This window comes from Haematobia irritans, chromosome 2 (assembly GCF_050003625.1).
Source record: "Haematobia irritans isolate KBUSLIRL chromosome 2, ASM5000362v1, whole genome shotgun sequence".
Lineage (NCBI taxonomy): Eukaryota > Metazoa > Arthropoda > Insecta > Diptera > Muscidae > Haematobia > Haematobia irritans.
This window is the reverse complement of record NC_134398.1, coordinates 202,243,662-202,257,225: the sequence shown is the minus strand read 5'-3', so window position 1 is coordinate 202,257,225 and position 13,564 is coordinate 202,243,662. Positions and strand designations below refer to the sequence as shown.

Here is a 13,564-nt window from a genome sequence, read left to right as displayed (position 1 = left end):
TTTATTTCTATAGAAAATTTTGTCAAAATTTTATTTCTGTAGAAAATTTGGTCACAACTTTCTTTCAATAGAAAATTTGGTCAACATTTTATTTCTGTCGGAAATTTTGTCAAAAGTTCTACAGAAAATTTTCTTAAAAATTTATTTCTACAAAAAAGTTTGTCAAAATGTTCTTTCTATAGAAACGAACGAAACTTTTTCTAAATAAATAAAAGACTATTTTAATTATAATTTTAATATTTGTTGTTTTATTGTTAAATATATTTCATTGTTTGTAGGTCTTTGTTTTTTGTTTCTTTTACACAATTAACATTTATAATACACGCATATTTGCAATTAGTTTGTTTTTTTCAGATTTTTGTTTACTTACTATACATATAAATGATATATGTTTTTATATAAGTGTAATAGGTCTTTATAGTAAATACATATGTCTTTAGTTTTAGTATACTTTCGTTACAAATGGAGTAGAATGTGTGGTTGTCATCATATATATGTTTGTTTTTGGGATATTTTATAGGAACTATTAGTAAATGCTAATCTGATTTCTGTTTGTTTATAATTTGAGAGGGGAAAAGGGAAAGGGGTCTCTTAAATATATTTACAAAAAAATGGTTTCTACTTAAATTCGTTAATTAATTGTGTCTTGAATTTAGAATAACTAACAATAATGGAAGTTTCGTTTTTTTGAAAAATTTGGTTTTTTGCAAGGAGGGGTTTGCATTTTGTTTGTTTTAATTTTTAATTATTTTTGTTTTAAATATACAAAATTTGTTATGTTTTTTTATTTTCTTTTGATATGAATACTGAAATGGAATGTTACCAGAAGGTTAGAGTTTTTGGTATTTACAAAAGTTTTTTTTTTATTTTTGTTTTGGGGGAGGTTCGTTTATAAGGTCCGAACTGGCGACCTTAGGGCAGCTAAAACCATTTCATTTGTGACCCTTTAGGCTCATTAGTTTAATAACCATTGGCTATCTAAAGGCCTTAGTGTTGATGTCTGATGAAAATGGATATAATCCTGAGCTTTCATATGCCATGAGGATGTTTGATATACAGAGGAGGCAGAGGAGGTGGTGGTGACATTAATGGCGTTTGAAGAGGCAATATTAGGGCAAGCCGATTCCTGCCCATAGGATTCATTATGCTGAGAATAATTTGAGGGACATTGATATTTGCATGGGATATCTAAGTTGCCACTTGTTGGCATCGTTGGATATAAACCATTCGAGCCGGGAGGCATACCCAAAATATGTGTCCCTGAACGATATGCTGTTGAGTCCATGTTATCTACATAACCAATGTGATTATATTCTTCTGGGGTATACCAACATCATTCGGGTTTGCCGCTGGGATAATGGGGAGATAATGAACTAATGGAGCTGCCACATAGCGACGAAGCCTCGTGGCCGTTTGTTAAATTCAAAGATTGTGGAGGATAACCAAAGGCATGACTACTGAGTGGTGTTCCGGTAGGGCTATCCAAATCCAATGAAGGATTGGATCTTTTCTCTTTTTGTCTACGATTACAGAACCATACACGTACCACTTCTTTTTCCATATTCATTTGATCGGCCAATTGGTTAATTTCCTCTGAGGTGGGTTTACAATTAATGGCAAAAGCTCTCTCCAAGGTAGACCGAACATTGGTCTCTATTGAGGTACGCTTCTTGCGGCGACGACCCATAATATTTTCCGGGGTAACCAAAGGGGCAGAAGTCATGGCCGATAGATTGAAAATACCTCCTGGCTTGGAGACCGTGTTATCAGCATCTTCCAACCACTTTTGCAGCAAAGGCTTTAGCTTGCACATATTCTTAAAGCTCAAATTCAAAGCCTCAAAGCGGGAAATGGTGGTCTGAGAGAAATCATTGCCATACAATTTACCCATGGCCAAACCCACATCACCTTGAGTGAATCCTAGTTTTATACGCCTTTGCTTGAAAGTTTTGGCAAATTGTTCCAATTCCTCCAAATCGGTGGTTTCCTCAGGAGATTGATCCAATGTGCGGGCAGCTTGCGAGAGGGTATTGGAGGAGGAACTTTTTGAATTTTGAGGAGTGCTGGAATAGGCCAAAGCCGATTGCGTTAAAGAGGACTGGGGAAAGGCTGGGGCCATGCCTGGGGTATTGGGTGTCATGGCAGCACTGCTAAGACTCATGGGTAAATGGGTTGCCGAGTTTGGTGGTGTGGTTTGTTGTGAATGCATAGTGGCTGAAGTGGCTTGCGAGTTGGAATTCGAGGGTGTATGTAAACGCTGAGCTGATCCATGACGTGACACAGGACTCAATGAGGGACTACGTAAAGGTGATTTATTGTGGGGTGTTGAGAAATTTCTTACATTGGGAGTTTTACATAGGGGTTCCTCTTCTGGCTGCATTGGTTTGGGTTCTTCGGCAAGATTTAGCTGTTGTTGTTGCTGTTGCTGCTGTTTCATTTGTGTCAATGCCTGCAATTGGATCATGGCCTGTATGGAATTTTGCAATAGAAATTGTGCTGCTGCAGGATTTTGTAAAGTTTCTGGAGCCATTTGACGCATCATTTCCATATAGCTTTGTAATTGCAATTGCATTTGAATAGTTTGTTGCATATCCTCTGGTTGAAAGGCAGCAGCAGCAGCTAAACCCAAAGGATTTTGTAGCAGTAGAGGAGCCAAAGGATTTTGTAAAGCAGCCAAAAATGATGTGGTATTGGTAGTAGTGGTAGCATATCCACTTTGAGCTCCCGGAGAAGTGGCGGGTTTCTCTGACTCTAGAGTAATGGGTGAGGGTGAACGATTTTGCCTTTTGGGGGTATTACTATGGCAAGCCAAATCTAAAACTTGATTTTCCATATCCGAATCCAATTCGCGGGCTCGTTTTTGACTGAGATTAGTGGGTGAGGAAGGTGAATGCAAATTGACAGCATTATCATAGGGCATTGAAGCTGAAATGAAAAATAAAAACGAGAAAAAATGGATTAGTTTAATTTGATATGGGAAAAAAATATGGAAATTAAATTAATTAAAAATTAATTATGTAAAATTTAAAATTTTATTTAAAAAAAAATTTTATTTAATTTTAGTTTCAATTTTAGCCTAATTTTAATTTTTGTATATTTGATTTTTTTTTTTCATAATTTGATTTAGATCCAAATACAGAAATAAATTTAAATTAATTAAAAATTATTTATTTAATATTTTAATTTTATTTAATTTTATTTTCAATTTTAGCCTTAATTTCAATATTTTTGTAATTTTTAATTTTTGTTTTCATGCATTAGTTTAATTTGATTTAGATCCAAACACGGAAAGAAATTTAAATTAACTAAAAATTATTTATTTAAAATTTTAATTTTATTTCAAAAAAAATTAATTTAAGTTTAGTTTCAATTTTAGCCTCATTTTAAATTTTATTTTTTAAAATTTAAAAGCATTTTAAAAATTTGAATTTATATTTTATATTTTATATATATTTTATTGTTAATATTATCCTTAATTTAATTTTTTTTAATTTTGTTTTATTTTAATTTCCATTTTAAGGTAAGTACTATGTTCGCTTTTCGCGTTGAAGTTTTCGTGGTTACTTTATTAAAACAGCTCAATACAAAGCAGATAAATTGACTCAATTGATGCGCAGTTTCTTGTTCCTCTAGATTTCGACAAGACGTTACAGGAATAAGTTTGTTATCAATTATAACTTTGATTATTTAAAGAAAAGTAATCGCGAAAATAAAGTGGTTTTCAACTCGAAAACCGAACATAGTACCCACCTTTAGATTTTAAAATATTTTATTTATATTCATTTGTATAAGAATTCTATAAAAGAGAATTCTATAAATATAAAATTTTAGATTAATTTTTAAATTTTTTATTTTAATTTCCATTTTAGATTTTAAATTTTTTATTTATATTTATTTGTATAAGAACTCTATAAAGGATAGAAAGAGTACAAGGTACAGTGTCAACATATTTTGATTTCAAGTGCGAAAATCCTTTATTCTTGTTTTGAAATTAAAAAAAAAATGAAATACCAAAATTCACTATATGCCATTGAGAAATATAACTAACCCACAAATACCCAAATATCCATGTGGATAAATACCATCATTTTGAAAAATCAAATTTTACCAGCTGCTCTTTCCATGAACATACAACAAAATAAAGAACAAATAAGAGACTATCACCTGGTCACCATTGTGATGAGTTCTGTGTGACAGGACCAAAAACACATAAAATAACTTGCCAGGACAATGCTACAACATGCCACAGAGGCAAAGAGTAAAGTAGTTGGGCATTCAAAATAGAAATGTGAAAAATGTGAAACATCAGGAGGTGTAAAATGAAAAATCAAACAAAAATTTATATACACACATTTTAATGATTTATAACTCTAACCTTTGATTGAAAGACAAGATGGAGATTTGTTTTTGAAAATAAGGAAAAGTTAAGAAGTTACATATTTGGAAATTTTGAAATTTGATATTGAGATTTTATGAAAACTACCTCCTACCAAGCTTTAGCTTCTCTGCAATGTAGACAAGGCTTTATCCTATATCTACTACCTGTCCTTATGCCATGAACCCTAATAGAATAAAACAAATAAATGTTTAGATTTAATTGTATCCCTAAAACTGCATGATATGTGTGTTGTGATTTCTGCTTTTGTCTTGTCTCTATGAAATGGTGGCAAATTTTACTGCCCTACCCCCTGGTCTGAAAAAGGGTGTTTGTGTTGATAAAGTGCACCCTTTCTTTTCACCAGAAAGGGGGATGCTAAGCAAAGCAAACAAAAAAATTTTAATCGGCACCATGTTTAATTTTAAAAGTGCAGTTTTGAACAAATGTTTTCAGTTATTGGTATGGAAGGATTTGTTGTTAAAATTTTTCCCCCCTTTCCTTTTCATCCCCTGTTTAATTATATTCGGTAATGTTTGATTTGCGTTGGGCCGCCACATTATAAATGCGACCAAAAAAAAAGGGTGAGATTACTTTGTTTCAGATTTTTATCGAATGTAACGAATTTTTGCTAATTTAAACATGAAATGGTATATATTTCATATGGACATGGTGGGACATGTTGTACAATTTAAAGATATGACACTTGAAATTTATAGTTGAGGGTTTTAAGAGATTTGTTAGATTTTGAAAGGAAATCTCATCATGCAAAAAATGAGAAATATTTTTAAATGAAATCAAAAGAACTGTACTTTTTGTGAAAGATTTTGGTTTCGGAAATTCACAATTAAATTTTAAATATAAATAAAAAAATTTTAGATTTTATTTGAGATTTTTAAATCACACTTAGAACGGACATTTGATAAATATTTTTTAATTTTTGAAAATTTTATTTCCATAGCAAAAATTTGTTATATAAATTTATATAAAATATTTTAAATAATTGAAAAAAAAAATATATATAATGAAATGTATTATACATTACAAAATTAATTTTGATCATAGGAGTTTTTTAGTTTTTGAAAATTTAATTTTCTTAGAAAAATTTATTAATTTGTAAAAAAAAAATAAACCATAATACATTATGATATTAAATGTGGGAGGTAATAACAGAAAATGTCTTCGACGTACATCAAAATTTTGTTATATAAGTTTATATAAAATAATAATAATAATATAATGATAATATATCATACAATAAAAAGGAAAAGGAAATAAAAAGAACTATAAATGAGCTTGAGTAGAAAATTAAAAAAATTATATTTATAAAAATAAAAAATTTTTACTATAATTTTTTCGATTTAATTTAGCATTTTTTTTAATATAATTAAATATATTTAAATTTCAAAATTTTTAATTTAAGTTTTTTGTTTTCTATGGAAATAAAATTTTCCAAAATTAAGGAGAAACCTTTACCTAGCTGTCTATCATATCCTTTTTAAATTTATCAATAGCTTGTTATTAATTTCACAAAAAGAAAAAAAAAAACAAAAAACAACTATCCCAATAATCATAATTGTTGTCAATATCCATAATCAACTTCCTTAAACATAAACTCATATTTCCATGTTTTTTTGTATTTCTCTTCTATTATATTCACGAAAAAAAAAACGAATCTGTCATGTTAGTTTTTTTATTTTGCCTACACATATTTCATTTTATGACATTTCCGTCATTATGTATTGGGCATTGTTTAAATTACTAAAATTTTTTTTAAACAGAAAATTTCGCTATTTTTTATTGATCTGTATGAAAGACCCTTTTTATTTGCCTGTTATCATTGTGTCCTATTGTCCTTTTTTTGGACTGTGTGTAGATGAGAGTTGTTTTCCATGTAATCGGAGTCAGGATTTTGGTTGGCTTATTGTGTAATTGAGGGAGTATATATTGTATGGCTGAGTGTGTGTGTGTGTGTGATTTTTGTATATTCAATTGTCTAAATTTTTCGTATTATCCTGTCAATTTTAACAAGAAATATCCTAGTTTTTTATGGGAATGATTTCAAAATTGTAAGCAGATGTGTAATCAGGGGGAGTTTTTTTTTTACAAAAAGCGGAGGATTTATTGTTTAATGGAAATGAATGAATAAAAAATGCATATGGATATGACAAAAAAAAAAACTTTAAAATGTAAATTTCAATAAATAAATAATTATAAAAATATAAATATTTTTATAAATATCAATATTGTTTGAAAAAATAAAAAAAAAAATGAAAACCCACACCAACGAAACGTCGAGAAAAAATAAAATGAAAACATATCGTTTTATTTACTAAAAATTAACTGACTAAAAAGTCTATTAAAAAATTTCAAAACATAAAATAAAAAACTATTTTTCCATTTATTTATGATTTTTTCTCTATCTAAATGAAGTTTTTTTTATGAAATGTTTTTAAATAATCACAAGCTATTGAGAAATATTTAAATATTTATAATATAACCCTTGGAATTTATAGTGAATTAAAATTATGTTCAAATATTTATTATATGTGACAATACTCTCTAATATTCTCACATGCAAATCATGTTCTAGCAAATATTTTATATATTTTTAAAATATTTTTCTTTTTGAAACTATGTTGTATTTTGTTTGCAAAATTTTCAAAATGAAAATGTTATTTTTAATTTATTTATTTTTTTTTTTTAATTATTTTCTTTTATATTATCCTCCCCCAAATCATGTTCTAGCAAATATTTTATATACATATTTTAAAAATATTTTTCTTTTTGAAACTATGTTGAGTTTTGTTTGCAAAATTTTCAAAATGAAAATTTTATTTAGAATTTATTTTTTTTTCTTTTAACATTATGTTTCTTTATACTCCACTCCATAACTTTTTCCCTTCTCTATTATTTTCTCAAAAAATTTTTTTTCTTTTAAAATTATTTTCTTTTATATTATCCTCCCCCAAATCATGTTCTAGCAAATATTTTATATATTTTAAAAATATTTTTCTTTTTGAAACTATGTTGAGTTTTGTTTGCAAAATTTTCAAAATGAAAATTTTATTTCGAATTTATTTTTTTTTTGTTCTTTTAAAATTATTTTTCTTTATATTATCCTCCCCCCACTCCATAACTTTTTCCCTTCTCTATTATTTTCTCAAAAAATTTCACAATAAATTGCATTTTATTGTTTTGTAAAATTCACCCTAAAAGCAGATGATACGAAAATTTAACTAAAGAACAAAATAACACCCCCGTTTCATGTTTGCCAAATACAAAATTGTTGACCCCTCATGTTTGGTGTCCATCACTCTAAGCATTGACAACGAATCGGTGGAACAAGTAACGATTACTCTACACATGATATGGTCATATGACCTTATTAGTGAAAAACTGACCCTTGGCCAAAGAATTCTAATTTTGAGACATAGGAAAATAAAAATAAATAATGCTAGCAACAAAACATTTGCCCAATAGGTTTGTCTGACCGTTCGGTCCATTGTTTGCTTAGAAATAGAAATACACAAATTTGTCAAAATTTCAGGAAAAACTATACAAATGAATGAAATGAAATCTTTTACACCAGCTCTAGCAGGAAAAACCACCCCATTTGAATGGAAACTAAAAATTTTCATTTATAGAAAAATCACCCAAAATCCCATTTAAATAAAACACCTTGTTAATGGTTAGAATTTCAAATATGTACTGAGTGATGTGGAATCAAAAATTTTCACCAAAACTCATTTGCCTTTGTATAGGGTGGATGGAGGATCTTCATCATCATCATCGTGATCAGAGGTTATGTTTGCATAATAAACTTCCCTCTCGTAGGAATTTAAATACATTGGTCATAAATTTTCATTTGAATATCAAGGTCATATCATACACAGTTAAAATGGTAATGGTAAATCAACCCTCACTCACACTTTGCTATCCATTGTTATAGAGGATATGAGATGAGGTTGTTGCATATCCTCGCTCCCAACGTATTTTTTCCATAAACAAAAAGGTTATGTAAATTATATGGCATTTAACTTTAACAGCACCTTATTAGCTCTTGAGTGTTGCACATGCGCATTAAATATTGTGACATCTAATAAAAGTGTGCCATACACACACACAAATCCGAGAGGTAAAATTGTCATAATAAAAAAACCAATTAACCATGGTTTGTTCCATTACCATTAGCACCCTTTGATTATGCAAAATTATTCAAATGCAACAGGAAATTAAGGGGTTGCTGAAGAAGGCCATTCATGTTTGATATGCAAACAATGAACTACCCTTTTTTGTTGTCTCAACATCCTGGGTGCTGTTATAAAAAACCGCCTATTTCATGATTCAAATTTGATTACCACTGGTTTGGTTTTGTGATAAGCACCCTTGACTTGTAATCACCATTGTTAGTATGGCACTTTGGTATAAAAGGTGTTGTTATATTCAAATGATATGCTTATTAGGGATGTTGGTTTTTTAAGTGATTTAAAAAAAGGCAAATCGTTTTTGTTGCTGGAGAAAGGGTAATTGTTGCACAAAAAATGATTGCATGTCTAATGGGTGTTTATTTAAATGATGAACATAGGTTTGCCTTTCAATGATTAGGGTGTTGAAGCGTTGATTGATTTTTTTTCTAATAAGGGGTTAATTTAAATGAGCTATTATGTAAATTAAAAGGGGGTTACTTGGAAAAGGTAGGAATAAATGCAACAGGTTTTTGTTTTGGAAACAAGTCAAAGGCCATAAAGAAGAGAGAATATAAATAAAATAAACTAAAGTAAAATAAAAAATAAATTTAAATAATTAAAATAAATTACATTATGTTATGTTATATCGAATTTTATTAATTTCATTAAAAAAGAATAAAAATAAAATTATATTGAATTGGATTAATTTCAATAAAAATAAAATAAAATAATATAAAAAATTACATTAAGTAGAATAAAGTTAACTAAAAATAAGTTAAATCATTTGAGTATTTATAATTTCAATGAAATAAATTAAAACAAACTAAAAATAAAATAAAAGAAAACAAAATAAAATATAATATAATAAAATAAACAAAACAAAATAAAAATAAAATAAAAATAAACAAAATAAAATAAAATAACATAAAATAAAATAAACAAGACAAAATAAAATAAAAGTAAAATGAAATTAAATTTTATAAAATTAAATCATAGAATTAAATTACATTGATTCCTTTTAATTTCAATAAAATAGGTAAAAAAATAAAATAAAAGTAAAATGAAATTAAATTATATTGAATTTATTAATTTCAAAAAAAATAAAATAAAACAAAATAATAAAAAAAATAATATTAAATTAAATCATAGAATTAAATAATATTTTCTCTATTTAATTTCAATAACATAAAACAAATTAAATGGGTAAAAATAGAATAAAATAAAACAAATCAAAATAAAATAAAATTAAAGTTTCCCGCATTTTTTAACTTCAATAAATAATACAAAAAATAAAATAAAACAAAATAAAATACAAATTTATTGAAATAAAATAAAATGAAATTAAATAAATTGATATTTAATCTGTTAGAATGGATTATATTAAAAAAAAATTAATTATAAAATTAATTTAAAAATTTAATTATTTTTAACTGAAATAAATTACATTAATTTAAATAATTTATTTTTTTTAGTTAATTTTTTAATTAATTTAATTTTGGTCTAATTCTATTTAACTCATACTATTTTAATTTTATATCTCTTAATTTAAATAAAATTTTCTCTAATTAATTTCAATAACATAAAATAAAACGGGTAAAAAAATAGAATAAAATAAAACAAATCAAAATAAAATTAAATTAAAGTATCCCGCATTTTTTAACTTCAATAAATAATAAAAAAAATAAAACTTTATTTCGCTTTACAAATTAATTGAAATAAAATAAAATTAAATTAAATAAATTGATATTTAATCTTTTAGAATAGATTATATTACATAAAAAAACTTAATTTAAAAATTTAATTAATTTTAACTGAAATAAATTGCATTAATTTAAATAATTTATTTTTAATTTTTAATTAATTTAATTTTGATTTAATTCTATTTAACTCATACAATTTTAATTTTATATCTCTTAATTTAAATAATAAATAATATTTTCTCTATTTAATTTCAATAAAATAAAATAAAATAAAATAAAATAAAATAAAATGGATAAAAAAATAGAATAAAATAAAACAAATCAAAATAAAATAAAATTAAAGTATCCTGAATTTTTTTAATTGCAATAAATAATAAAAAAATAGAAAAATAAAACGAAATAAAATACAAATTAATTGAAATAAAATAAAATGAAATTAAATAAATTGATATTTAATTTTTTAGAATGGATTATATTACATAAAAAACTTATTTTAAAAATCTAATTAATTTTAACTGAAATAAATTACATTAATTTAAATAATTAATTTTTTAATTTTTATTTAATTTAATTTTGGTTTAATTCTATTTAACTCATACTATTTTATTTTTATATCTCTTAATTTAAATAATAAATAATATTTTCTCTATTTAATTTCAATAACATAAAATAAAATGGGTAAAAAATAGAATAAAATAAAACAAAACAAATCAAATCAAAATAAAATAAAATTTAAGTGTGCCGAAATTTTTAACTTCAATAAATAATAAAAAAATAGAAAAATAAAACGAAATAAAATACAAATTAATTGAAATGAAATAAAATGAAATTATATAAATTGATATTTAATCTTTTAGAATGGATTATATTACATATAAAACTTATTTTAAAAATCTAATTTTAACTGAAATAAATTACATTAATTTAAATAATTTATTTTTTAATTTTTAATTAATTTAATTTTGGTTTAATTCTATTTAACTCATACTATTTTAATTTTATATCTCTTAATTTAAATAATAAATAATATTTTCTCTATTTAATTTCAATAACATAAAATAAAATAAAAAGGATAAGAAAAATAGAATAAAATAAAACAAATCAAAATAAAATTAAATTAAAGTATCCCGCATTTTTTAACTTCAATAAATAATAAAAAAAATAAAATAAAACTTTATTTCGTTTTACAAATTAATTGAAATAAAATAAAATTAAATTAACTAAATTGATATTTAATCTTTTAGAATGGATTATATTACATAAAAAACTTAATTTAAAAATTTAATTAATTTTAACTGAAATGAATTACATTAATTTAAATAATTTATTTTTTCATTTTAATTAATTTAATTTTGGTTACTATATTTCACTCATTTATTTTATATATATCTCTCTCTACCTTTCTGCAAAAATCTTAGATTAATATCAAATATAGATCCCACGTGCCTCCCATGCTTCTTACACAAGTTTCAAACAAATTGAGACCTAATTCGCTATCAACAAAAAATATTTGCCAATATATCACAAATAAAAGGGGTTGCTTGTCTAGTAAAGATCCTTTAACAAATTAAGGTAAGAAGATAACAAGACAATCTGAAGAAGATCCCTTTCCTGTTTAGGGCACCTACTTTCAGCACGTGGCTAACATTGGGTATGGAAAATGTCATAAAATTGCACAATTCTATCAAAAGGGGTTGCAATAAAATTCACAAACCCCTTAATATCGAAAGAAAAACAACTTAGAGGATCCCTTTTCCCTTCTTTTCCAAATCCCAATATCCTCCCTCATTGTAACCAAAAAGAAAAATTTTAGAAAATTAGTTTCGATTTTATTCGAAAACTCCCTAAGCCTTGGTATATGGAGAAAATAGTTTTTAAAATTTGGTCACGTGTCTAAAGACTAATGATTAACATTTGCCACACGTTTTCCTAATGGGGGGAGGATCTGATGTTCCAGGAATTAAGAAAAACAGAGCTATAAAATACCGTTGTAAGGATTCTTTTATTTTATTTTAAATTCCATTTTATCGTATTATGGAAATCTTTACCACACAGACAAAAACAAAAAATCATTTAAACTAAACAAAATTGTATAAATAAAATTGTATTGTATATGTATACATACCTGATAAGGATCTTATGGGTGAAGGTGATTTTGACATGTGTCTCAGATCTAAAAAGAGAAAAAAATTTTGGAAAAAATTAATATAGAAAAATACAGAAAAATCACGTATAAAAATATAAATAAAATTTTGTAGAAATTTTTAAGATTGTAATTTATGCAAAAATCTAAAATATTTTTGTAAATTTAAGGGTGGTTCTGGTTTGGTCCATTTGAAGTCCCTTTGGCCTTTTGTTAATTATGAGTTTATGCAAATAGCACGTTTTGTGTTTGCTAACAATATTTATTGATTAAAGGACAAGAGTCCATTTATTTTCTTTGCTTACTATTTTCCTATTCTGGTGTCTTAACTCAATGGCTATTTCATTGCAATTTTCTTCATTTAATATTCATAAAGGAATGCAAGGACATGTTTTGTATTGAAATTTCATGACTGTACTGGGTTGTTGTATTGGCATTTTAAAATGCAAAATTTAATATGCACATGCTATGTGCGAAAAATAATACGAGAGGCAAAAGTGTACGAGAAAAACATTTCCTTTGAAATATTAATCCCATAAGAAAATAATAGAGTCACCCATATAAAATTATTTGAATGAATTTACAAATTGTTTTGACTCAGTCAATAATTTTTTAAATGTTTTTTTTTTGGAAAATAAAGAATTGAGGAAAAATAGAAAAATAAGAATAAAATATTAAGACTTTAAAAATAATTCAATTTATTTCTTATTTTTTTTAAGAAGTTTATATTTATTTTTATTATTTATATATTTATTTAAATTATACTAAACTTATAGTAAATATAAGATGAGTATGAGAAAAAAATAGGGGGAAGCTTTAGCAACTGAGGCCATCAGCTAGATTTTTTTTTATTTTATTATAAAATAAAAGAAAAAATTGAGGAAAATAAAAAATTAAGAATAAAATATGAAGACTTTAAAATTAATTCAATTTATTGTTTTTTTTTTTTAAGAATTTTATATTTATTTATTTTTCTTAAGATTTTTTCCTGACAATATCATTCTTCTCACATCCCATCCTTGAAGTTAATTGAAATCCTTTTACTGAAACACATATTACCTAAGATTATCCTTTCACAAAAAAAAAAAAAAAAAAGCCAAATAAAAATAAACATCATGAAAATCTTCTTCAATGACCAAACAAAAAAAAAGGGAAC

The 13,564-nt window shown here is 25.3% G+C and overlaps 1 protein-coding gene across 1 annotated transcript in view; it reads right to left on the bottom strand.

Moving 5' to 3' along the window:
* Positions 1-545: 545 nt before the first annotated feature.
* The window catches only part of LOC142226922 (uncharacterized), a 64,992-nt gene continuing 51,973 nt past the window's right edge, over positions 546-13,564 (bottom strand). Inside the window, exons 2-3 of the mRNA XM_075297175.1 lie at positions 12,391-12,438; positions 546-2,925 (exon numbers count right to left, since the gene is read on the bottom strand). Coding sequence (XP_075153290.1) covers positions 1,334-2,925; positions 12,391-12,438 — 1,640 coding nt within the window. The 3' untranslated portion in view covers positions 546-1,333. The remainder of the gene's footprint in view (positions 2,926-12,390; positions 12,439-13,564) is intronic.